The sequence below is a fragment of the Chelonia mydas genome, chromosome 1, assembly GCF_015237465.2.
Source record: "Chelonia mydas isolate rCheMyd1 chromosome 1, rCheMyd1.pri.v2, whole genome shotgun sequence".
Taxonomy (NCBI): Eukaryota; Metazoa; Chordata; order Testudines; family Cheloniidae; genus Chelonia; species Chelonia mydas.
This window is the reverse complement of record NC_057849.1, coordinates 109,982,067-110,007,937: the sequence shown is the minus strand read 5'-3', so window position 1 is coordinate 110,007,937 and position 25,871 is coordinate 109,982,067. Positions and strand designations below refer to the sequence as shown.

The window sequence follows — 25,871 nt, the reverse complement described above, 5'->3', positions numbered from 1 at the left end:
TTTAACTTGTGGGTGCAAAAAAGGAGCCCAGTGAACAACAGATTGCAAATCTGATGTAGAAGTTAATGGCTGTTTGCAAAATTAAGAACCAGTATGTGTGCATACACTTGTTAACTGGTCTATTTTTTTTTTTTTTAAAAAGACTATTTCAGTTTCTGTGTGCATGCTTCCTTTTATAGGGCCAGCATACCAACATTGAAAAAACAGTTGAGCAAAAGGGCCCTGCAAGTTGTACTCCGGTTTGGGAGTGGCCTTTGTGGGTTTCCTTCATACATGATTTAACTCTTGCTGGCCAAGCTGTATATCATCATTAAAAACAGCATATCAGTGGATGATGCAAAAGCAGGAGACATGTGAGAAAGCCACACAGGAGAAGGAGTGAGAATGACATTCTAAAGATAGTTATTTTTATCTTCATTAATATTGTCTTAAGAGAGCAATGCTATGCCACACCTAGGAAGTGTGCCATAATAATGTGGCATGTTTCTGAGTAAGATTGATTTGAAAATATGTAAAAATGCACATTTCTGGAGGTCATTCACAAACCTACAGGCTGTAATCATGCAAATATAAGGTTAATAAATGCTACAGCTACTCATCTGCAGCTTTTTATGTCCCCAGTCCTGCAAAGAGAATTGTGCAGGCGGCTCCCCACTGAAGCAAATGTGGGGCTGTGTAGGCTCAAGGGTCCACTCGCACGGTTCTGTTTGCAGGATTGGGACCTGTGTATTGCATAACATACAGTATTCCATCAGGCATGGTACTGTAGTTCAGCCACAAAAGGTCACTTGGGTCATACAATCTTATTAATCACCCCAAATATGCCTTTTGTAAGAGTAGTTAGCAGATGGAATCCAGTGCCCAATATAGTCATGAGACTGAAATGGCTGCCTCCCAAGTTCATGCTGGGCAGTAGTGCATGAAAGCACAGACATTTTTCACAGTTTTTCCATTAGGTTGTAAGCTCCTTGCGGCAGGGTCTATGTCTCAGCATGTGTTTGTGCAGTGCTCAGTGTAGTGGAACTCCTGTGCACTACTGTAATAAAAATTATGAAGAACCCCTGAAAATTCTCAGACCTTCTAACAACCTTATGTTGATGACTATTTTTTCTGTGATAAGCTGGAAATGCACCAAACCTTATACAATGCATTTCATGGCAGCCCTTAGGCAGGGATCAAGGGGAATATTCGTGTGTGCATTCAAAAACAGCTTTTCATCGCTTTCACTTGCTGCTTTCATTTCCACATGTTAGTGATTTATTACAAAAGACTAAATTATAGAAAATTGTTCCCTTCCAGAGACCCCAACACCATTTTCAGAGGAAATTCATTAACTTCCAAGTGCATTGATGAGACCATGAAACTGGCAGGGATGCATTATCTTCAGGTTACACTAAAGCCAATTATAGATGAGGTAAGAGCAGATTCAGAGCACTTGTTTTGGTAAAAGTTCAACCTAACGAGCCTTCTAGGAGCAGATATTGCTGATGTCTTGCCCCTTAAGATTGCTTTGCAGGACTAATGTCAAGAGCTTGTTTTTACAAGAAAAGCCATGTGGTACTCATTACCCATTGAGTCACCAATTCATGAACAGTGGACTTTCATTAAAGAAAAATAAAAAGTGTCCATGTGAACTGTGTCTAAAATAATCCTCTTGTCTTTTAAAATAAGTCATTTAGGTTCTGGAAAATGGTTAAAAAACAAAATAAAAGCCTAAGAAAATAAAAACTGTGTACAGCAGAAAACATTGGCCATAAATTACACATTTCATCCTGTCGCTTTAAATGAATATGATTATTCCTAAATAACTGCATATGTGACAGCGAGCAATGTGATGATGCTTTATTATCTCTCCAGTCCAGTATGGCTCTTCTTTTTTTTTTTCCCCCTTCCAGAACTATAATTGAGCAACAATTTCAGACCACAGATTTCCTTTAAGTGATTCAGCACTATTGTACCAAAACAATTACTATGATGTCTCATCAGGAAATACTATTTTCCCTAAGAATAGTTTTACAATACTATCTCTTTGGAACAAGAAAAGTTTTCTGAAATGATGATCTTGTTTGGGAGAACCTGGTGAAAACTTCATCCTTGTAGATGCAGGATATTGCCGAAAAATAGAATGTAACATTTTGGCAAAATTCAAAATCTTGACGAGCTGATGCGTGATGTCTTGCCAGAAGACAAAATACGTTACCCAAGAAAGCTAGCAGCCTAAATCCTTTATTTTAAGACTTCTTCCACCTGAAGATATGCCAGTGTACTAATTCTTCAACATGTTCTTTCTAGATCTGCCAGCTCCATAAACCTTGTGAAATTGATCCTGTGAAGTTAAAAGATGGTGAAAACCTGGAAAATAACAGGGTATGCAATCAGATTTGCAACTGAAAACAAAATCTCTAATTATATTGAGTATTTTGTTTCCCTTACTGAGGTTCCTGAACCTCATTTGGTGGTGTAAATTAAGCTTTCATATGTTAGTAGCCACTGGAAGCCTTAACCTCGTAGAAATGTGTGTGATTTTTTTTTTTTTTTTACATCAGCTTCATGTTTAGTTATATAGCATAGTACTGAAATGTGATGTTGTCTATTAAATGTAAAATAGGCAAGGAAGAATAGGACTTGTTTTCAATCGACTGCGTAAATATCCAGTATAATAGAAATGAGGACTCCTTAGCCAATTTTTCCAAAGAGGGCGTAGAAAATGGTTTTGTAGAAGAAATAATGTGCTTTTCGGAATGAGGTCCAATTTTGTGTGTGTGTGAGAGTGGAAAAAGACACTGTGCTTTCAGCTTTGTGCTTAGAAATACACCTCACCGCAGAGTAGGGTATCCATTGAATCTGGAACTGTGGCTTTTTTATATCTTACAATTTATTGCAAATATAATCTACTGTAGATGTACATTGTAGAAAGTGTAGTAGCCCTGTTTTCCATCGAAGAGAAATGGTGCATTTAAAACAAAACAAAAATAAATTTTAACATATTGCTAAATGTTTCAGGAAAATCTGAGGCAGTTTGTTGACCGCATTTTTACTGTCATAACGAAATCTGGGGTGAGCTGTCCCACAGTGATGTGCGATATTTTCTTTTCACTGAGAGAGTCAGCTGCCAAACGTTTTCAAGGTGAGTTGCTGTATGTAACTTCTTGTATGTTAAATCATTTTGAAGTATATAAGTTTTATTATCTACCAGTTTACATTATCAGAGTTACAGGTGTAGAGGTTAAAAGTATATTTCAGATTCGAAGCTATCTGTGAAGTGTTTATCTATACTGTGTTTACCTCAGCTCTTCCTTAAAATTTGTTCTACTCTACTCTGAAAGTGACATGATAGAAATGGCATTGAGGGGGTTCAAATTTATGTATCGATGATTTCAGATCAAATATGCTCAGTTTACAAGTATAGAGATTTTTTTTTTAACACAGCTGGCCTGCAAACTCATTATCAAATCTCAGGTTTTTTCAACCCAGGCATTAGCCTGTAATAAAAACCAAATTATAAATTATTGACACCTATGCAAGGCCATTGCCTTCAGTGGCTTTGCGTAGCTACCACTGAGTAGAACTTAGTAAAATTTGTTGCAGATACACAAGAGTACGTAGAATCTGTCTCACTTCTTAGCTGCGTTGCCTCTGCCAGAGTAAAAAGCAATTTAAAAAAGCCCCAACCAATCAAAAATCAATTTTTTGTCACTAAAGTAAGCAGATCTGACTCTTCATACACACAAGGAGCAGATCAGTTGAGTAAGAGGGTGCCATTTTATAGTCACTTTGAGAACAGAAAATCTCAAAATGAAATGCCATTGATCGCCATATTGTGTTCCTTATCCATTCAATTTATAATAATTATTGTTATAATTACTATTCGTTACTTCTTTTACAATAGCGCCTGGGGGCCCTAACAAATCAGGGCCCCTTTGTGCTAGATGCTCGAGATAAATGGTGAGAATCAGTCTCCTTTTTATAATCCGTGTAAATGAGTCATATGTTCCAGTTGAGTACCAAAATCTGATATACAAACTAAGCATTTCCTGCACAATGAGACTTTGTGGAGCTCTCTACACAGTTGTGTTCTGTTTTAATGGGGCTAGCTCTCACCTGGATATTTTCATTACTTTATCAATAGCTAATATTTGGCTCCAAATGACCTCCATTATCTCATTTGCCCATAACTCGGGAATATGTGAACCTCCAGCACAGGGCTGAATTAACTATCAGAAGGTATTCTGACAGTTTTACTAGTACTGAAGATGCTCTTTAAAGTATTGTTTGTTGGGATAATGAGTAGAATGGTTTCTCTTGTTACAGGTGACCCAGATGTACGGTATACAGCTGTAAGCAGTTTCATTTTCCTGAGATTCTTTGCTCCTGCAATTCTTTCTCCAAATCTCTTTCAACTTACACCACACCACCCAGTAAGTACAGTATTGATCTATCTAGGTTCATATGTGGCCCCATCACCATAGTATGAGTGCCTACCAAGTGTTTTTTTTTAAATCTATTTTCTCAACACAGAGGAGAAATAGCTTGATAGTTCTTGTCTGCTTTTTGTGTTAGCAAGCAGATGTGTTAGGTGGCTGTGTTTGTGAAGAACTTAGACTTCCCCCCTCGATAAGCTGAAGTGAATTTTACATTTAGTTTTGAAATTGAGCCCAGTGGTAATTCTCATTCCTCTCTCTCAGGGAGGGAGTTCTGTAATCTAGGTCCAGCTCCTATGAAAGTTCTGTCTCAAACACTCATGAGCCTCCCCCCTACTGGTCAACAGTTTCATACAAGCTTGTGTTCTTTGCTAGTGCTCAGTGCTATCAAAGAGAAGATTGGTTGTGGAATTACCTACTGTAAGAACTCTACATATGGGGCCCAGCATGCTGTGAAGTGTTACATAAACCGGAATTGTATCGCCTCATTCTTTTCTTGTACAAAGTTATATGCAGTAACAGGGATTTCAGCTGCAATAACTTTGTTAAAAACATATTAATTGCCTTAAAAATTAAACAGATTTTGTTTACATGTTAAAATGTTCTCCCATTTCTAAATAAGTGAATTTTAAAAAATGGTCCAGATACTCTTCCCTGGGATAAAAAGTGCCTTCTGGTGGTCAGAGGTGACTTTGAGGAATAAGTTGTTAAAGATTCCACTAAAAAGGGTACAGCATAATTTTTTAATGGGTTGAATATTACTGTGGCCTCTTGGTCAAATTTCCTCTCTTAAGTAAACAGGTTCTACAGTAAGTCAAAGGAACTGCAAACTATTCTAGCAACTGTGGTAGCTGCTCCATTTTAATTGGATTCATTACTTCAAAACCCTTTGAGATCCTTTGAATAGTAAATGTGTTGCCCAAAACCTAAACCTTTAAATATTAGTATAGAAAATAGTCTTCAAGCATTCACTTAAAAAATGAAGCAAGGATTCTTTCTTGTTTGCTCTTTAGAAGCAAAGGCAGGAAGGTACTCATTACAAAGTCTGTCATGCTTCTTAAGGCAGTAGCTTTCTTTCTATAAAGTTTGTGAGTTTTTAAAATTTTACATTGATTGTTGGTCTGAGTGAAATAGAGACAGCAAATGTGTGTAGTGCTCTGTCCTGTGATTTAAACATCAGGAATATGTAACACCATTGTTCTCCCCCTTCATAGGATCCTCAGACCTCTAGAACTTTGACACTTATCTCTAAGACCATACAAACATTGGGCAGCTTATCAAAATCTAAATCTGTAAGTGTTTTGTTTTATGTCTTATTTTGTGGGTTATGTTGGCAAAATGTTGCTCTTTATTTCCTTTTTAAAAGCCGATTGTCGCTTTATTATTGTGATTAAATGTTTGGCATGGCTATGTAGTACCATATGCAAATCAGTCAGTGGTAAGCAATGCTAGAGTAACTGAATTTATAACCTGCTTGCTAATTGATGGCAAATGTTTTCTTATTTGAACTACATTTTTAGTAAAGTGTGACATGGTCTTGGGGCTCTGGGGCTTTTAGTGAAGTCTTTTTGAAAAAATGCCACATTGAAAGGTGCCAGCACCTGGAGAAGGAAGTACTGACCTTATACACATGGTAGCAGCCTTGTGGTATTTTCTATGCTGCCTCAGCAAAGTATTTAAAGCCTGATCTAGATCTGGAGGAACCACCTCTAATGGTGAGGGATAGTACGCTTCTCATGCCATTTGAGCTTTCAGCCAATTAGTGATGATAGCTGATTGTGGCTTTTTGATGTCTGCTAGAAATTTGAAATGAGAATAATTTGAGCCAGTAGGCCACCAAACAGTTATCAGATGATAACATGAGGCCACTGCTGACCTGGTCTGGATTCACACCAGCAACCTGTGAGTGAGCCTGTATCCCATTTACAAATCTCTTGAGCCCATTCAGTTCCTTGTCTCTTATTATTTTTGTCAGATTGTTTTGGGAGCATGACTTTTAAAAAATAGCTTGAAACTTTTACAGAATGTTATAGTAATTCTATTGAATTGAAGATTTGGAATGCATTCTGCTAACCCACATTTATTTTAGAAATTATTTTAGTCTGAGAGCTTTCTTGATATATTCCGTATTACAGCCAAACAACCTGAAAGTAGCTTTGATTTCTTTCTCTTTTTTGCAAATAGGGAAAGTAGTGGTGGTTTGAGCAGGGAAACTTATTTTCTGAGTCTGTTGATGTTAAGATTTTATGTATAAGTTGTATTGGAAGACACACAAATATTGGTTGGTTGTTTGCATTTCAGGCCAACTTCAAGGAATCTTACATGGCCACTTTTTATGACTATTTTAATGAGCAGAAATATGCAGATGCAGTAAAAAATGTAAGTAACAAGGCAATGCATCAAATACATATTATACTTATTGAAGCTGATGTTTAGAGTCATATAAGTTGTGTAATATTTACACAACACCAAACACTCTCAAGAAAAAACAGATTCAGTATCAGTAGTACTCAAGAAATATGCAGTGAATACAGTGCACATAAAATTCCATAGCATTTGTTGGAAACCACACTTCTTAAATAACACTTACGGAACATTGGGTCAGATTTTAATGCATATACACATTCCATGTTATCCTGCAAGCCTTCACTGAGAACAGTCTGGTCCAAGACTAAATGAAGGAGGTTGAGTAATAAAGGAAAAGGAGCATGAAGAGGAGATGAAAAGTGGGGATGTCTACCTTTTGTACTTAGGGGCACTGTTACATTTGAGCTGTTCTTAATGTACCATCCAGAAAACCTTCCCAAATTCCCTAATTGTTTGCTGTATTCTTTTTTCAAATATTGTTAGAGCATTGTCTTGTACTACAGTAATATGTAAATATAAACATTTTAATTTGGCTTCTGTTGTACCCATATTTTATCCGTATGCTTTGTCCCTCTTAAGTTCTTAGATTTGATTTCATCCTCTGGAAGGAGAGATCACAAGAGTATAGAGCAACCCATACTGCTTAAAGAAGGGTAAGAATGTGTTCATAGTAGAATTTCTTGTATCTCTGTGTGTTTTAGTACCATTGTAAGGCAGCTATCCTTCCTCCCCACTATATTCATATGTTACGAGGAAAAATATAAAGGTAGAAAAATGTTGCATTGCTGTCTTTATCCACTGTGGCTGCTAGCTTATTTTAACATCCTTTCATTTGATCTAAACGCTTTAATTTCACATGTGTTCTCGAATTTTTGTTTAAAAAAAAAGCCTATAGAATTTAATTACCACAATTAATGCAAAGTTAAGTTAAACTGCCCCTTTGTTAAAAGAAGGTTAAGGTTGTGACTCAAACTAACAACAGCTGCAAAATTCTATTCCGTAGACAGACACTCAATACTTTAATCATGACACTGGGGAGTGGGCAAAGCCTTCTGATGGGTTTTGCCATTGCTGTTGTGCTGTAAAATCCAGGTGCTGATAATCTTAACTAATTTTTGTAGAAAAATGTTTAATATGCATGTACAGTGGAACAACTTCAAATCTCAGTATCTCTGCTTCTTAAGACACTTTCCACACACTAGTTGTCATATGGACTAATTGCTGGCATTTTTCACTTTAAAAATGATTCTGTAAAAGCACCTAAGTACAGTGTATAGGCAGCTAGAGAGTTTCTTCTGAAAATAAAACCTTTTTGAGAATTTCTCCTGAGCTTAGTATGCTAAGTTGCAGCCTAGAGTAAATTTTCACAACAGATTTTATAAATCACTAAATAATATTAGGTTTACATTGAAAATGCTGACAACTTTTACCTGTGAAAGTATGAACATCCCCTCTATTTAGCTGGTACAGTTCACCTAACTTCTGTGATAGAGTCCCCAGAAGTAGGCATGTCTGTTTTAATTCTGTGCATTATCATTCTTTTGCTTTTTGAAAATAAATGTATAATTTGTAACTTTTCCTCTCTGACTCTTAAACATGACTTTTCTGCCTCTGTCTTTCTTTTGCTCTTGTCTGATTTTTTTCTGTCTTTTCTTGCTCGGCCTGCTGGCTGCTGTTATAAGGACTCTTAAACTAACAGTAAAGAAAGTTGATGGTAATAGTTCGTGCAGGTAAGATGGTAGGGACAGCTGGTGCTTTGCCGAAGCTACCTGCTGACAGTGTGTCCTTCCTTCATAGCAACAGACATTTCTGACTTAAATTTGGGAAGGATGTTTTCTCTGTTTAATAACGCTGAAATGCCAATGTAAAACCAACAGAGAGAATTTGTCACATACATCTCAACGGTGCCTATTTTTTTTTAAAAAGATGCTGAAAATGGTAAAGTACTTTTTATCTGTAGGCAGAGGCTTCAAGCCTGCTGAAGTTTATTTAATGTTTAAATAAACCTCATTGCGAGTGATTAAGATGTCAGCATACATCTTCTATGCACTGTTTCAGCAACATACAAATAAATTGTTTTCAAGGTTAAAGAGTGGGCTGCAGATGGCTAGGTCCCCCGCCTTATCTCGTAATTGTCATGCCTTATCATTAAAAAAGGCAAATTATCTCACAACCATCAATCTGATTATTTTTCCAGAGCAATTGTCTGGCTGTTGAGTGGGTTTTCTATACGCCTTTGCTCTGCTTTTTTAATTTAATTTAATTTTAATCTTTTTTCTTTCTGTATAAAGAGCATCTGTAACTCACCCTGCAGAGTGTGCACTTTTGATTGACCATCTAGTTCCCGAGATGAGTGGGTTAGCTGCTGGCCTGTGCTTTGCCGGCACCAAGCATGCCATCGCTGCTCAACCAATAGCTGTTGGGCTCTTTCCAAAAGGAAGAGAACTGAAAGTAATTTCTCCTTGCATACTCGTGCTCGAAGGGCATTCACACTGACGTGGCCAAGCAAAACTGAAATAGATCCTCATTTAAACCACAAAGAGGAGGAATAAAAAGTCTCGTCAGCCAATTAACTTTGATAATGTTTTTCCTTCATGTGTCTTGAGCATTTGTTCAGCCAATTCCTCAAATGTTACATGGATTTTAGAAACAAGGAAATACTTTAAACTGGCCTTGAAATACTTTCTGCCTGCCTACCCAGGTAATGAAAGCATGACATACTGTTTTTGTTTTAAATTACTGTAGGTAGCTTACGGGCTTCCACACTTCTCCTATTCTAATATCAAAGGCAGGATCTTCCATAAAAAGAGAGAGAGACAGTGTCTGATTCAATGCGTAGTTTTTAAATAACAGGAGGGAATGTAATCAGAAATGTGCTTTTAACTCCGGGGTACTGAGTGCACACATCTAAAAGGGAGTTTATTTTCAAAACACCCTGGGTATGTGCAGGTCACCTTTAAGGATGTCTGCCTGGCAAAAAGAAGGACTTAATGGAGAGTGTGTTCCTCAGACTGCCGAGCCCTGTTTTCTTAGGCAGCCACTCTCGTTCTGAGATTTGCCTAACTTCAAAACCTGAAGGGATCCATCAGCTTGGTTGACATTAGGAGGGCTTGACCCACTGTCAGACAGACAGCTCCATTGTCTTTCTCAAATGCTCTAGGAACAAAGACTGAGAAGTGACTGTTACTATCCAAACCTTCTGGGAATGGACAGATTTTAACCACCATAATAGTTATATAATTCTGTAAGTGCCTACAGTACAGTGAATGGGGTGTGCCAAGCATAAAACAAGCCTCTGCTCCAAGACATTTACAGTCTAAATGCACTGCGGGAACAATACAGCACAATACTAAACAGAGTGGCATGAGTGCATTCAGGTTGGAATGCTTTGGAGAAGGAGGCTTTTATTAGGTTCCTAGTCTGTCTAACACATTCTAATTGTTTGTGACTAAGGATGTTCTATCAGAAATTGGAACTATGGTGTTTGTTATTCAAAGTATTCTGGCTCCCCTGCTAGTGAAAACACATGTAGTGAAGTCCTTCCTTGCATTAAGCCACTCCCTGTTACTTCTCTATGTTGTGTGTGTTCATTGTGCTGTATACTACCTTTGTGTCTGATAAATATAGCTTTGATAGCAAGTAGTTTTTAATGATTTTGTTATATTATCCAGTACAGTATACTGTACATATGAATCCACTCGTACACTGTGTAAAATAGCTTTCCATCTCTGGCATGCATACTTTCTCTCTCTCTCTCTCTCTCTCTATATATATATATATATAATTTCTTCATTAAAGGTTGTACAGAGCATAATGAAATCAGTATCATATTTTCCTATGTTACCTTGAAATTGTGGGTTAATTTAGTGCTTAGACATATAGTAGATATAATATAGTTCTTAGTAAATTGATTGCTACCTGAGCATACAAACAACAAATCAGTAAATGAAAAACTCAAAATTACTAGCTTTTAACAGGCTAGTTTATGTTGGGATAAAAATCTGTATTTTCTAACTGCAGCATTACTTTGTTAGTTGAAAATGGAGTTCCACAACATTCAACATTTTATATTATTTATAGTGTATGAGTGATTAAATCACATAAGACAGTTCTTGTACTAAAGAGGTTTTGTACATCTCTTTTAGGTGTTGAAAATCATCTAAGCCTCTTAGACTCTGTCTTGATTGGGAAAAGTGGTAGAGTTAGGTTAAGCGTAGCAAATACATACTAGCTAAGTTCCTCTGTTTTCCTAGTATAGTTGCAGGGTAACATCTCTCGCTAGACTTTCAACTGGTTAAGTTGTAGTCTAGGCAGGAACCTAGGATTATAAAGTATTCAGTGTGTTCGTTTGGAGTTTGACAATTCGCGATTGTTATTGAGTGCATTAATGTAACAATGCTTTCCCGTTTACAATAGGTTTATGATCAAAAGAGCACAAGGAAGAAAACGATTTGGTATGAAAAACTTCAAGAAGAGATGGTTTCGCCTGACTAACCATGAATTTACCTATCAGAAAAGCAAAGGTAACAAAGGTTTGCCTTTCTGTTTTCTAACTTTTCACTAATAAAACAATGGGTTAAGCATACAGAACTGTGTAAGAGAACAGAGGGAGCTCCTTGGTAATGTACTTTACAATAAAAACCTAATTTCTGTAAATCTATAACTGCAGAAAATACAATACATAGAAAAAGTATCTGAGAGGAGAGAGGGATGTTTTTTAAAAGCACATGGATTTTTTTCTTTTTCTTTCTGTGTATTCTTTGTACTAATCATTTCAGAGCGTTTGGGTGGAATTGGAATGCTTTGATATGAATTAAACCACATGCTTATTGGAGTGTGTTTATGGACTAAATCTCTACAGTACCCTATCAGTAATTAACATACACTGTGTGTGCATTCACACTTGTTTATCATACGGGCTGAGAAGGCAGAACACGGCTGTAATAACCTTAAGCTGGAGTTTGGGTTTGAATGGGACAATGCCAAATCCCACAAATTGATATCCTAGCGTTAATTTATTGTTAAGGTTTGGAATACTGTATTAAGCACTCAAAAGTGAGGCAGTTCCAGGGAGATGAAGTTGTAACTGCCCATTTTATGGTACACATTAACAACAATAAATAACACATTAGCGCCCACATTTCAAATGAAAAACAGAGAAAATACTTCCTGTGGGCATCGTGCCGAGTTAGTCTTGTAGAGGAAATCCGTCTGCAACTTCTGGAATTGCCTCACTTTTCAGTGCTTGATATTTCACTGTGTGGTTACATCAGGTGGGTAAAATTAACTGTTTTAAAGTAATTAATATCAAAATTACCACTTACATGGAACTGCTGAAGTATTGCTGATTTTTATTAATTGTCTCATTATTCTCAGGCACATACATGCCCATCTTTTATTGAATTAATTAATTTTCTTATTCTTGCATTTGTTATCACTTATCAATTGGATTCCAGAAATAGACTCTCTCTCTAGTGGTTTTCATTAATTTTGTAGCATTTGCACTATTAACAGAAGCACACTGGGGTTTGAGTACATGCTTTGAACTTTCAAACATTTGTTCATAAGTAAAATCCTTAATATTAGATTAAGATTATAAAGATTATTTCAGGAGTTTCCAACTAGATTGGATTTTTTTATTCAGTAGAGAATAACAACTATTCCTTCTGTTGTGTGCTTTTGCTGAGGGAGCGCTTGCAGATTCCATTCACTATTAGATCACTTAACTCTCTCAACCATGAAGTCTGCATCATAGAGTCATAGACTATCAGGGTTGGAAGGGACCTCAGGAGGTCATCTAGTCCAATCCCCTGCTCAAAGCAGGACCAATCCCCAACTAAATCATCCCAGCCAGGGCTTTGTCAAGCCTAACCTTAAAATCTTCTAAGGAAGGAGATTCCACTAAATCATGCCCACCATCCTTAATCGCCTGCGCCGACAGGAAGGATTCCCCCCTTTTTTTTTTTCACCTGCCTCTTGAGGGAAAATATTCTGTCTGCAATTTTCCAGTCACTGCCTGAATAGGTGATTTTTGAAGCGGTTTGGTGGTGGCACATTTTGCAGCTCAAGGCAGAAATGAAATTAAGGTAATATTGAGACTTTGACAGCATGTCAGTAACACAAGCGTTCTTGCAGTCACATTGAACTCTTCCTTCACAGAAATCAGAGCATGGCTTTTAATAAGAGCAGAGGGCGAAGTGACACTTGAACAGTTATGCAGCTTTAGCTTGCAATTGTTTATTGCAGGTGATCACCCACTGTGTAGCATTCCGATAGAAAACATTCTGGCAGTGGAGAAATTGGAGGAGGAGTCCTTTAAAATGAAAAATGTAAGTAGGTCATCTTCAACTGTTAGTTGGATGTGTCTTGGTCCCCACCCCCACCAAATCTCCTCTTTCCTTTTTGTAACTCGTGTTGGATTTCCACTGGAAGACTTACAGCCACAGCTGCTTGTTCTGTATCTAGTAGCATGGGTGTCCGAAAGTGAAGTCCATTGAGATTTTTCATGTGGCCTTGTCAGCGGTATCCGGATTTAGTTACCTGCAGCACACACTTAGTACTGCCCGCTCACTGCTGATCAGCTGTCTGGGACCTAGATAGCTGGACACAGGTAAGACAACCGAGTCTCTGCCCTTCCCATCAGCTCTAGGTCTGACCCTCGGGAATGAATTAACTCCTTACATTTACAACGGAGCACATTCTCTTGCAATACTCTATCAGCTAGCATATCTTCATAGAATAATGACATAGCTTGTATATATCTAGTATAGAATATATGGGAATGAGAGATGTGGTCCCAGATATTTGCCAATATAACCTTTATACCATATGAGCTTGATAGTGTGGTATAATAGTTCTGTGGGCATGTGTGCAGGATGGCTGCATTTCTCAAGAGTGGAGTACCAGAGCATGTTTTTATGTATTTGGTATATACTATCTATTATACAGAAACTGTTTTTAGAAATGTATGAATTTAAATCTAAAATCAGCTACCATAGGTGGTACGATTCCAACTGTACAGATCTGAGAGGTCTTATAAAATGAATTGTGTGTTTTTCTCTGTCTCTAAACATTATCTAAAATAGGTATTTATTCATAAATTGTTGTGACTTCCAGCTTCTATATCATGTGATCCTTCCACTTCCTAAATTACATGGGCTCTGAGGACCAGGGTGGGTAATGTTCAGGCTTAGACTAGATACCAGACTTGTGATAGTGTTTTTACTGATTGGCTGAGCAAAGTGAGACCCTATGCTCAACTCAGTGGCATTTCTCTGTTTGTCTGTAATGTGATAACTGTGGCACTGCTCTGTTTGTCTGTAACAAGATGCAGTAGGCTGTAGCTCGCTGTTTCTTAGGATACCTCCTCACTGCATAGTTAACTTAAGTATTTGTTGAATAAAAAACAAAAGATGCAACATTTACGTAGTTTACAGAATAGAACCGTGCTTTGAAGTCAAGCATTCCTTTTTGCATGGGAAATGCAGATCTCTGAACATATTTCAAGATAAAATTTCCCCAGGTCTCTTCGGAAATGGTAGAATATGCTACTGCCCACCTCACCAGCCAATAAGGCTTTCTGCTGGATTATTTTCAATATCAGAGAATTTCTGTTCCTCTTAGAATTAGAAATAGAATACAATGATATGGGCAGAATTCTAAAACCTTGCTGCCGATGCAGCTGATGTGAATTCTCCATACTCATGCAAAGTATATTTAAAGACGTCTATTATAAATATTTTCTTGGCATCTGTGTTCATCATCTTGTCATCTTGCACCAAATCCCATTTTCATCATTCCTAATGAGTGTCATAATGTGTGGTAGATGCCAGCACCACGTAGGGGCACAGTACGCCCAGCCAGTCTGTCTGTCTCTTCTTTCAAGAAGTCCTCCGGATCCTTAGGCAGAGAGTTGTTTTACAAGTAACGTTCTGGTCTTTTGCAGAACATTGCTTTAAGAACAAATGCTGTTGTCTGGTGTTTTTTGAGCCTGAACAGGTCTTGCAACTACTTGAAATTCTTGGCTTAACTGTTGGCTTCTCAGTAACAGTTTCCATACATTAGGTCACTTATAATGGTATCCCATTACACAACCACATATCCCTTATAAATCTGTTCCTTTGTTGTAACATACGGAGCTCCACTACACTAAGCAGCGTGTTAAAATGCACTTTCCTACAGCTCTGTGTTAAACAGGGGCTGAACTGTATGCTCTAGACTTTGCAATTCCCATCTCACCTCAAATTAGCCCTTTTTCTCCTGGGAAGTTTTTAAACAGGATACTGTATTTTGTCCACACTTGCCCTTGCCCAGCTGATCACACTAATAATTGCTACAGCAGTATTGTGGTGAAGTTCAGACCTTCTTATTTGGTGTCTGGTATCAATAAAAAAAAATACTGAACACAAGAAAAAATGCCAACTGCAGCCTTCCTTTCCCTTTTTCTTTCGGTGAAAATTCCATTTAAATCAAGAAGTTCGCTTGTGAAATAGAAGGGGATATTCCCCGTTTCCAAGAATACAAACCTTAAAGTATAGTAAAGGGAGCAGAGACTGAACTGATACCATGTATTGAAGTGAGCTTCCTCTCGTTACAGTGTGTATGGTAACACCCATTGTTTCATGTTCTCTATGTATATAAATCTCCTCACTGTATTTTCCACTGCATGCATCCGATGAAGTGAGCTGTAGCTCACGAAAGCTTATGCTCAAATAAATTTGTTAGTCTCTAAAGTGCCACAAGTACTCCTTTACTTTTTGCGAATACAGACTAACACGGCTGCTACTCTGAAATCTTTAAAATACTGTTTCCTATCCCTTCTCCAGTCAGTATACAATCTGGGACAATGATCTCTGTGTTTGTAATTCAGAAAGGTGAGTTTATACCAAAAAAATTGAGAACCCTGAGGACACAGTCTTATGGGAAATAATATTTAGCCATATCCAAAGCCATATACAAACAGTAATGTGCAGATTTTAATTTTGGGGGGACTTATTTAAACATGAAAGGGGAAAGAAAACCAGTGAATGCTAAATATTTAGAAAAGTTATATGAACTTCAAGTACTTGATTTTGCTTTTCCAGTATTTGCTGTTATCTCATTAACTTTAACCTCAGTAATCCCCAACAGATTTTCAGATATCAGTTTATCTGGCAAAGGAATTATGTTTGAAATGTTACCTTTTCAAGAGGAAGGAAGAGCATGGAAAACGATTGATAGTGGTTGTGATTTCTTTGATTGCAAGCTATTTGGGGTAGGGACTGTGTGTTCATAAATGTTCAGACAGCATCTACAAAATGGAATCCCAATCGTGATTTGGAGTGCCTAAGCATTAACATGACACAAACATTTTAATAATTTGAGCCACTAACACACCCCTGTATATTCACAAGGAAGCCTGCGCTTCTGTTACTTTATTAGTGGTATAAGTGGTTATATTTAGTGTGTGCAGGTGGTTATAAAAGGGAAAGAAAATCAAAACAAAATAAGTGCTAAGAGGTTAATTGTGTGTCAGTTAAAGCAAAATAGGCATGGCGGCTGATTGCAAACTCGATTCTTCCCCTTCCCCCTACAGATAGCGTTTCCTTTCAGCCCAGCATTTGCTTTCTCTGTCAGCTTCCAAAACTTGAAGCTGCAACATTACTAAAATTGTATCTCTGACGCTGAGTGATCCCTGTAAGGGTGTGTTCCTCAGTAAGCATATTAATCTCAGTTGTTTATAAATTGTATTCTGTAGGAGCAGGATTAACATGTTGCACAAAGCGTTAGGTTTTATTTTTAAAGAAATAGTGATTGTTTCAGTTTACAGATCCGTTTGTGTTTAATAGGATTTCTTGCTGCTTTTAGATGCATCTTTTGGTCTGACACATTGTCCTGTTTCCTTTAATAATCCACTGATCAGACTGTACCTTCTAATGTAGAGGTTTATGCTATTAAGACTCCCTCCTTTACTTTGTATTCTTTTCAATTGACTCCAGTGTTAATTAAATTGGTGGTTCAGTCTGTGGATTATTTCCTTGTTTTCAGATGTTCCAAGTGATTCAGCCTGAGAGAGTCCTGTATATCCAGGCAAATAACTGTGTCGAGGCCAAGGACTGGATTGACATACTTACTAAAGTTAGCCAGTGCAACAAGAAACGCCTCACAGTCTACCACCCTTCCGCATACCTTAATGGACACTGGCTGTGCTGCAAGGCCACCGCAGATAATACTCCTGGCTGTACGCCCTGCACTGGGTAAGGGTCGGTAGGACACTGCTTGTTTTAAATTCTGCCAGGGGCATGTTAAGTATGTGCAGTGTGGCCTCCCAATAGGTAGTATTTGTGAAGAGGTGCAAGCTGCCTGGGCACCTCTGGTTCTAGACAACAAACTGTCATCTTAGGTCCGTCGTGTTGTCATCCCAATCTTCTTCTCATACCTAGCGCAACTGGCATCTTCAGACCCTGGTTAAACTGCTCTCTCTTCTTAGTACATGAGACACTAGTACAGGGGTTTGCAAATTTTTTGGGCCAAGGGCCACATCTGGGTGGGGAAATTGTACGCAGGACCGGGGCAGGGGATTGGAGTGTGGGGTGTGGGAGGGGGTGCGGTGTGCAGGAACGGGCTCAGGGCAAGGGGTTGGGGCAGAGGAGGCATCCGGGGTGTATGAGGGGGCTCAGGGAAGGGGGTTGGGGTAGAGGAGGGGTGTGGAGTACAGGAAGGGGCTCAGGGCAGGGGTGCAGGAGGGGTGTGGACTGCAGGAGGGAGCTCAGGGCAGGGGGTTGGGGTTTAGGAGGGGTGCAGGGTGCAGCAGGGGGCTCAGGGCAGGGAGTTGGGCTGCAGGAGGGGTGCGAGGTGCGGGCAGGGAGTTGGGGGCGGGGTTGTAGCAGGGTGGTTACCCACTCCAGCCCTGAAAGGGCTTAAAGCAGCCTAGGAAAAAGGCTGCCCCGGGGGAGCCAATTGCTAGGCTGATTGGGGAAACAGCCTCAGCTGGGGCCATGCCCCAGTCAGGCCACAGCTGGCCCTGTAAAGGGACTGCTAGGCAGAAGCTAGGAGAGAGCCTCTCTCTAGCTATAGATGGGGAAGGGCCTGGCTGCCTGGGTACTGAGCAAGGTTCCTGAGTGGAGCAGTGCTGGGGAGTAGGGCAAGGGAGCTGGGAAGTGCCCGCCTGGAAAAGCCCCAGGCTGCGGCCTTGCTAAAGGCCAAGCAGGTACTAGGGTTGCAAAGGGGCAGCCCAAGGGTAGGCAAAGACAGCCAGTTTAAATCCCCCGCCTTGTACACTGCAGTCTGCCCCAGTGAGCGGGGGTTAGATGGTGACTGGCAGTAGCCATAGACTGAGGCGAGGTGGGGATAGAGGGTTGAGGGTTCCCCAGGGTGGGGAGACCCAGAACCGCGGGGTTACTATGGAGGGCAGAACCCTGGCGTAGAGGGGCACTGGGGTCCGGGAGGGACACAGGGGCCAGCGGAAGGCGAGTCATTGGCCTGCAGAGGATGTTCCGGGCTCGGCAAGCTAATTCCCAGGACAGCCAGCAGGAGGCGCCATGCAGGAGTGAGTCTCGCCACGCTACGGGGTGCAGGAAGGGTTTGGGCTCCAGCCTGGCGCTGCTTACCTAAAGCGGCTCCAGGGTGGCAGCGGAGCGCACCGGGGCCAGGGCAGGCTCTCTGCCTGCCTGCCCTGGCCCCACACTGCACCACTCTGGGAAGTGGCCGGAACCATGTCTCTGCGTGGCCCCTGGGGGAGGAGGGACACAGGACTCCACGCGCTGCCCTTGCCACACCTCCAGGTACCTCCTCCTAAGCTCCCAGTGGCCGCAGTTCCCCATTCCCAGCCATTGGAAGCTGCAGGGAGCGGTGCCTAGAGCCAAGGGCAATGCATGGAGCCCTCCCCCCCCACCCCACGCCCACAGGGACGTGGTGCCAGCCACTTCTGAGAGCGGCGTAGGGCCTGCAGCACCACGGGGGGCAATCCCACCCGCCAGATCCAAAGCCCTGAGGGGCCAGATCCAGCCCGTGGGCCGTAGTTTGCCCACCCCTACATTAGTAAGTCTAGTACAGGATAAAATTCAAAACCATAGTACGTGAGAGCAAAATCTTAAGCTCCTAAAACTGCCTACAGCTCACAAGGACGGCTTTCCGTTCCTTGCTTGTATGTTAAACTGTAGACAACAGCTTTCTACATCTAGACTAACAAAAAACAGTGGCGTATTATTTGTAGGGTCTTTAGCACCCTGCGTGAAATGAGTTGTTGGTCTCACTCCAGTCCCTGGAGAACAGCTGTTGTCCTCACAAAAACCAATAGCCAGGTTGTTGGTAACCTGCATTGTAAACCTGCATTGTAAATCCAGATCTGTGGGACCTGGGCCGGGGGACTCAGTATTTTGAAGCCCCTGCTTGAGTGTTCAAACTGCATTGTAAACCTGGGCTTATAACTGCTGGACCCAGGTGTCTCAACCATGCTATTGTGTCCACGCTGCATTATGCAGACTTTCTGAGTCGGGTCTGTGGCTCGAGCTGTCTCCACACAGCAAAATGACAGGGCTTGAATCCAGGCAGCTAGCAGAGACCTCGGGCCTGGGTCCTGAGTGCTTGGTGACCTGACTCAGACTGTTTCTGTGGGTACGTCTACACTACAATAAAAACCATCAGCACCAGGTCTCAGAGCCTTGGTCAATTGACTTTGGCTCACATGGTTCAGGCTGTGGGGCTAAAAATTGCAGCATAAACGTTCGGACTCGGGCTGGGGCCCAGACTCTGAGCCCCATCCCCTTCGCAGCATTTCAGAGCCGGGGCTCCAGCCTGAACGTCTAAACTGCCATTTTTAGCCTTGCATGCCTGAATCAGCTGACTTGGGCCAGCCTTGCCACAGGTCTTTTGTTAGAGTGTAGATGTACCCTGTGTGGACGGAATGGGGGCTTGGATTCACATGTGAGCCGGAGCCCAAACTTAGTGTGCAGTGTAGACATACCTTCCGAGGTCAAGAATTGAATAGCCAGAGACTTAGCTATCTTCTCACTGTATCTGTCTGCCTAGACCACATTCATTAATCCCCAAAGTGTCTAAGTATTTGTAAAGAATCTTCTTTTCTGAGTTAAAGTTTAGACATGTTGGATAGTCAGTGTGGGGGGTAGTTTGAACTGTCATCACCCTGACCTGATCTGTGGAAAAACAGACAGCTTCAGGATCCAGGACATTCAGTCTAGCACCCTTTCTTGAATACTCACTTTTAAAGAAGAAAACGATACAAACTTCTGCCCCCAGTATGTTAGGTTTGTAGTGTTACTGTGCAGTATGCCACACACCTGCAGGATTAAGAAAAGCTTAGCAACACCTTGCTTTTAATGCCTGCATATAAATATGAAAACGATTCACACTCCCATATTCATGATATTAGGTCTGCAGTGTTGCTCTCGTGCTGTAAAAGAGATTTTTTTTTAAACCAGTCTGATATAGCATGGTACTATCACTGCTTCCCTTTTTTATGTTTTACAGAGGCCTCCCTGCAAATATACAACTAGACATAGATGGAGATAGAGAAACTGAACGCATCTACTCCCTTTTCAACTTGTATATGCCTAAATTGGAGAAAATGCAAGGTGTGTATGAAGAAGTGTCTTTTCACCACTTCTAGAAATGAGAAAATAACTTAATTTTATGCTCCCGATACCTCTAGCACAGTGGTTCTCACACATTTGTCCTGGCGACCCCTTTCACATAGCAAGCCTCTGAGTGCGACCCCCCCTTATAAATTAAAAACGCTTTTTTTATATTTAAAACCATTATAAATGCTGGATGCAAAGCAGGGTTTAGGGTGGAGGCTGACAGCTCGCGACCTTCCATGTAATAACCTCGCGACCCCCTGAGGGGCCCCAATCCCCAGTTTTGAGAACCCCTGCTCGAGACCAACTGTGCAGATACACATTTGCACAACACTGTGATCATCATTTAACTTTTTACTGCTGCATTGAAAGGTTTTGTGACTTATTTTTGGTACACAGTGGAAGATACACAAAAAATTCTTTGCATGTGAAACAGTTGTTTGAAATATAGTCTTAGCCCCAGAACCCTAATATAGTTTAGGCATAGAGCATAGTTTGCATGCTCTGAATTGGCAAATTAGAGTGTGCACTAACTAGAATTTTATTGATCTTGTAAGGAAGAAGCAGCCAAGTTGAGTTTTCAGTGGAATATGATTTTGTGTTACCAGAAGCCATGTGCATATTTCTCTGACTCGATTCCCCGGAGCATGCTGAATCCAAACAGTTTACCACACTGGCTGTTTTGGATATATCTGACTCCATGTATATATAAGTAATGAGTATTTTCCAGCCCAGTTTTGCTTTTCAAGTGTCTAGGAGGGGATGTACAGTGAGGGATAAAAGTAATGAAAGGAAAAGCCTAAAGAGCTAGTGCTGCTGGGCAAGCCAGAAAAATATTCTGCATTACAATGTGCCAAACTTTCGATCATAATTCAGTAGATGGAGTAGCAGAGAAGCCTTAACTACAGTGCTCAACTTTAAATAGTACTTTATTTTATAACATGATGTAAGCCAGAGGTGTCAGACATGCAACTTGCAAAGTACTTTAATCCATTTCTGGCCACCATGCACTTATAACCTTAAGATTTCCTACCACTTCTGAGCTGCCGATCTCTGCCTATCTCCCCTCCATTTTTGAATCATCACTTCCAGAAGCAGCATCTTGTTTCAGCATTTGAGAGAAGACCCTGCTTCTGGCCTAGGCAGCTCAGCAAGGAGCGGTAACTGGGAAACTGAGATGGAAACAGAAGAAAACCTAGAAAACCAGTGAAATACAGAAAGAGATTAAAATATTCCCTCTCCCCCACCTCTGGTATGCCCCATTGTAACACGAAAGTAGACCATGCTATGAGGCATTTGATACGTTAATATAAGCAAGAAACAGATATTTTCCAGTGTCGTAGTCACTTGGCCAAAACAACTACTTGTAGCACAGAAAGTGTAGTGAGTGTTGTAACAGCTCACATTTGTACAACGTTCTCATTTTGGGCAGATGTTATTGAGGCTCTGCTTTACTTCAGCTTGATCCTTTTGGCAGCACTTCTGTAGAATGTCATTGATGGCGATACGATTTGTAATTGTTATAGTTAAGCTTCTCTTGAACGTTCACACTCAGACTTCTAATTGCCTCTTGGGAACCTAGATGAATGCATCTTGCTTCTTAATCAATAGTACTTACTTCTAATGCAAGACCAGCTTTAGTTTCTGATTATCAGCAAAGTGACGCTGGGTGGTGTGTGTGACCCCAATTAAACTATTTTTTACAGTGTGCCTGTCCTACTTTTTTTTAATTTGCTTTCATAGAGGCCTGTGGCAGCAAATCTGTATATGATGGGCCAGAACAAGAAGAGTACTCAACATTTATCATTGATGACCCAAAGGAGACTTATAAAACACTAAAGCAGATCATAGAAGGTGTTGGAACTTTAGAACAGGAACATGCTCAGTATAAGAGGGACAAATTCAAGAAGACAAAATATGGAAGCCAGTAAGTATCGTTTGTTCAATAGCTCCGTAAAACAGAATTTGATCGGGTTACGTTCTGGTTTTCAAAACAATAGAGTAGGAAAAACCCTACAAATGCAGCTGGTGTAAGATGTTAACGTAGGCTTAGTTTGACTGTACTTTGAACGGTTTATAAATAATTTGTAAAATGCTTTCTTTTGACAAGATAGAGACAGTGGTAAAAAGTATTTGAAGACAAAAATGTATGAAAAGTGGAAACTGTAGCAAGATTATTATGAAAAAAAAAAAAAGGAATACATGCCCATAAAATGTCAGCTAAATATCAGAAGATGCCTCTATTTAGCCCTGAATATTGTACAGAGCTAGTTGAAAATATTAGGTCAGTCTGCTACATCCATTTATTTAGATTTATACTGAGTGTCAAAAAAAAAAAGTGCCCATTCGAAGCTCTGGGTATACTTGACATTAAAAAACAAACACTGAAACAGACCCAGGAATTCCCCCAGTTCAACTCAAATACACAGCTATAACATGAATATAACTGAAATTAACTGACCTCACTTCTAGTAAATATTTGCTTTTATGTTTTTTTGTTGCAGTATAACTAGTGTCAGAACATTTTATTCCAACAAGCAACACAATATAAATATAACAGTTCTCCCATCTTTTTCCCTCCTTCTTTAGGGAACATCCTATTGGGGACAAGAGTTTCCAGAGTTACATCCGGCAGCAATCTGAAATCTCAGCACATTCCATTTAAAGTGTGAAGGAGATCACAGGATGGTGCTGACAGGTCAAATCAATGAAGCGACAAGCTTAAAATCTAAAATACAAGGGAAGCCACATGTAGCAAAATGTAGATAACAAGTGTCAAGCTTCCAGGCTTTGGGACTTGCTAAGCGTGTTGTTCTTTCTCCAAGAACTGTTACGATAGTTGCTATGCACTTTATTCATCTGGTTTTCAACAGATGATTGAACTCTGCCTTCTAGGCAGCTGCTGTTGTGTGTGTGTGTGTGTTTATGTTTTTATATTTGCTTTGGTTTCTTGGAATCTAGTGATCAGTTCAATGATCAAGGTGTGTGGACTTCATCTTGACACTCTGGCAATTCCTTACATTGCTGAAACCGAGCGAGCCGTTGAAAGGCAGCATTTTCTAGAATTGTTTGTACTGTTGTTTTTTTTTGCGGGGGGGGTTGTTCCTGGTTACTGTATGTTATGTCACACATCCGCATGCTATCTTAGGAAAAGCTTAGCGACACTTTGCTGTTAATGCCGACATTAAAAAAGGAAGTGGTAAAAAAGCCCTTCTTTTTTCAGCGTCGTCTCCCACGTTGTAGCCCGTATTATCGAGAGCTGGTCGAGGAGCAGGCCTTTTGTTTTTATAGTAGCATAATTTCTGTTAAAAGATGCATAGGTTTTAATTGAACTCCAGATCTGAGTGGTACTCTTGATATTTTTGAGATACAAAGTTGTTTCTACAAAACCTTCAGTGGACTTCTGTTTTCAATATGAAATCTTGGTTCTGTAATGAAATTAACTAACATGAATTAGAGTAGGTGAAAGGAAATGTCTAGCCTTGACATTAGTTTGCTGTACAGTCTAGTCACCGTAGGATTTGAATGGCTATTTTGGAAGTGCCATTTTAAGGAGATTAGAGAGACAAGGTGGGGAAGGTGATATATTTTATTGGACCAAATTCTGTTGGTGAGAGAGAGAAGCTTTTCAAGCTTACATTTCCCACACCTGAAAAAATGCTTTGTGTAAGGTCGGCTCTCTCACCAACAGAAGTTGGTCCAATAAAAGACATTACCTCACCCACCTTGTCTCTCTAATATCCTGGGACCAACATGGCTACAACAACACTTGATAATTTAAGGGGAGGTTAAACAACTTGTTCTGATTTTGAAAAATGGCACTGCTTTTCCACTGCAGCCGGGAGAGTGCTTAGAGCCCTGTGCCTGACAGCTGAAATATACCAAGTCCCAAATAGTCTTTGGAGATGGTTTGCTACTGAATATTGCTTAAAAACTGAGATCTATGCGATCCTGGCACCACTTGGTTTTTTGGAATATAGATTTATACTTTTCCAGGAAAGTTTTGTAAATCTTTTTAAAAATATGTAAATAAAAGTTTGCTAAAAGTAATTTAAGCTTCAGTACATTAGTTTGTTACGTGTATTAATGTGTTGTGAGTGTAGAGGAAGTAGAATGAACTATGTATCTCACTAATATCAACAAATGTGGAGGGGAATTAAAAATCTGCTAACTATAAAGTGTGCGTGTGTGTGTGTGCTGGTTAGTTGTATGCCATAACTCTCCTTCAATAAGCATCTGGCTGAGATTGCTCAGACGTCCATGCAATGTCATGGAAGTTGTGGGTCATAAGCTTCTGTGCAGCAGAACTGGGTATTGTTTTTCAGTTGAATTGGATCAGAAAATATTAAACTTTCAGCTTTTTAATGTGAAGATATTTGTATCTTTTCCTAAAGTGTTACCAAATAAATCTTCAACAGTTTCCTCATTGCATTTGGAGCATGGCTGACCTAGTTTGAAAGTCTCTGTTTATTCGTGATGTTGTTAGGAATGGGATTTCTTTGTTCTGTGTGAACATGCTGTAGACCAGAATCCCAATAAATGATCGTCATATTACTCATTGTCACCAGGAAGAGTGGGGGAGGGGAAATAGAAAAGTGTTGCAAAACATGAATTTTGGACTCCAAGCTGTTAGCTGCCATTTAATTGCAATTTTAACCGTATTTATAACTTAATATTCTGTTTATAAAATACTAATGATCTGTAATGTGTGTTCTACTTGCCAATTAAAAAAAGTGTTTTATTTCTGAAAAGTGTGTCCTTCTAATCTAAATATAGTCCAAATGTAATGAAAAGACGAGATAATGGTTGTAACTATCACGTCAGCTAGTATAGCATCTGCGTACAGGGCTGAGCAGCGCATTTAGTGAATAATACATATTCTGTGCCAATTACTGTGTGAATGTTAAAAAAAAAAATGTAACTACTCAGTCTGTTAAGTAATTGTTTTTTCGAATGTTCAGTTTCTCCAAGTGGCAGTTAGTTCACCCGCTCAAGGGCTTCTATGAATTCAGCATAAACTGCACGATTTTCTGTGCTGAGCTCCATTCGCCACAGTTCTACTAGTGGGCCTTTGTAGGAATACTAGGAGCTGGTAACCATCGCTTTTGTAGAAGACAATCTGCCATAATGCCTGGAAGCATACAATAGTCCAGCTAATAATCAAGAAACCACTCCTCACTGCAACAGATCTGAGCGGCTGTCATGGGGACCCAACCCGTTTCTGGAAGAAGAGCAGTTTTAAACAACCGCTCCCTAGCTGAGTGGTGGAGTTGTGGTTTAACAGGTAGACCGCAATCCGTGTTGCTGAAGCAGGAAAGAGGACCATTGTGGTGGAGGGAGAAGTTGGCTAGCGATTTTTACCACAATAACCAAAGCTGATTTCAGTGTGGAATTGCTGTTGTTTCACAGATCCTCTTTAATTAACAAGCCAAACATTTACAGCAAGCATGCAGAACTCTAACCCCGAACTATAACCCTTAGAATTGGTTTATGGTTGTACACTGAGGAA

The 25,871-nt window shown here is 40.0% G+C and overlaps 1 protein-coding gene across 3 annotated transcripts in view; it reads left to right on the top strand.

Annotated features, from left to right (window-relative positions):
* Positions 1–25,113, top strand: part of RASA3 (RAS p21 protein activator 3) — a 254,071-nt gene extending 228,958 nt beyond the window's left edge. For all 3 annotated transcript variants that reach the window (XM_037897369.1, XM_037897364.2, XM_037897372.2), the window contains 13 exons: positions 1,300–1,414; positions 2,293–2,367; positions 3,004–3,127; positions 4,312–4,418; positions 5,636–5,713; positions 6,723–6,800; positions 7,368–7,441; positions 11,205–11,311; positions 13,035–13,117; positions 16,815–17,023; positions 20,256–20,359; positions 22,106–22,289; positions 22,952–25,113. In XM_037897369.1, the coding sequence (XP_037753297.1) occupies positions 1,300–1,414; positions 2,293–2,367; positions 3,004–3,127; positions 4,312–4,418; positions 5,636–5,713; positions 6,723–6,800; positions 7,368–7,441; positions 11,205–11,311; positions 13,035–13,117; positions 16,815–17,023; positions 20,256–20,359; positions 22,106–22,289; positions 22,952–23,027 (1,414 nt within the window). In that variant the 3' untranslated portion in view covers positions 23,028–25,113. The remainder of the gene's footprint in view (positions 1–1,299; positions 1,415–2,292; positions 2,368–3,003; positions 3,128–4,311; positions 4,419–5,635; positions 5,714–6,722; positions 6,801–7,367; positions 7,442–11,204; positions 11,312–13,034; positions 13,118–16,814; positions 17,024–20,255; positions 20,360–22,105; positions 22,290–22,951) is intronic.
* The last annotated feature ends 758 nt before the right edge of the window (positions 25,114–25,871 follow it).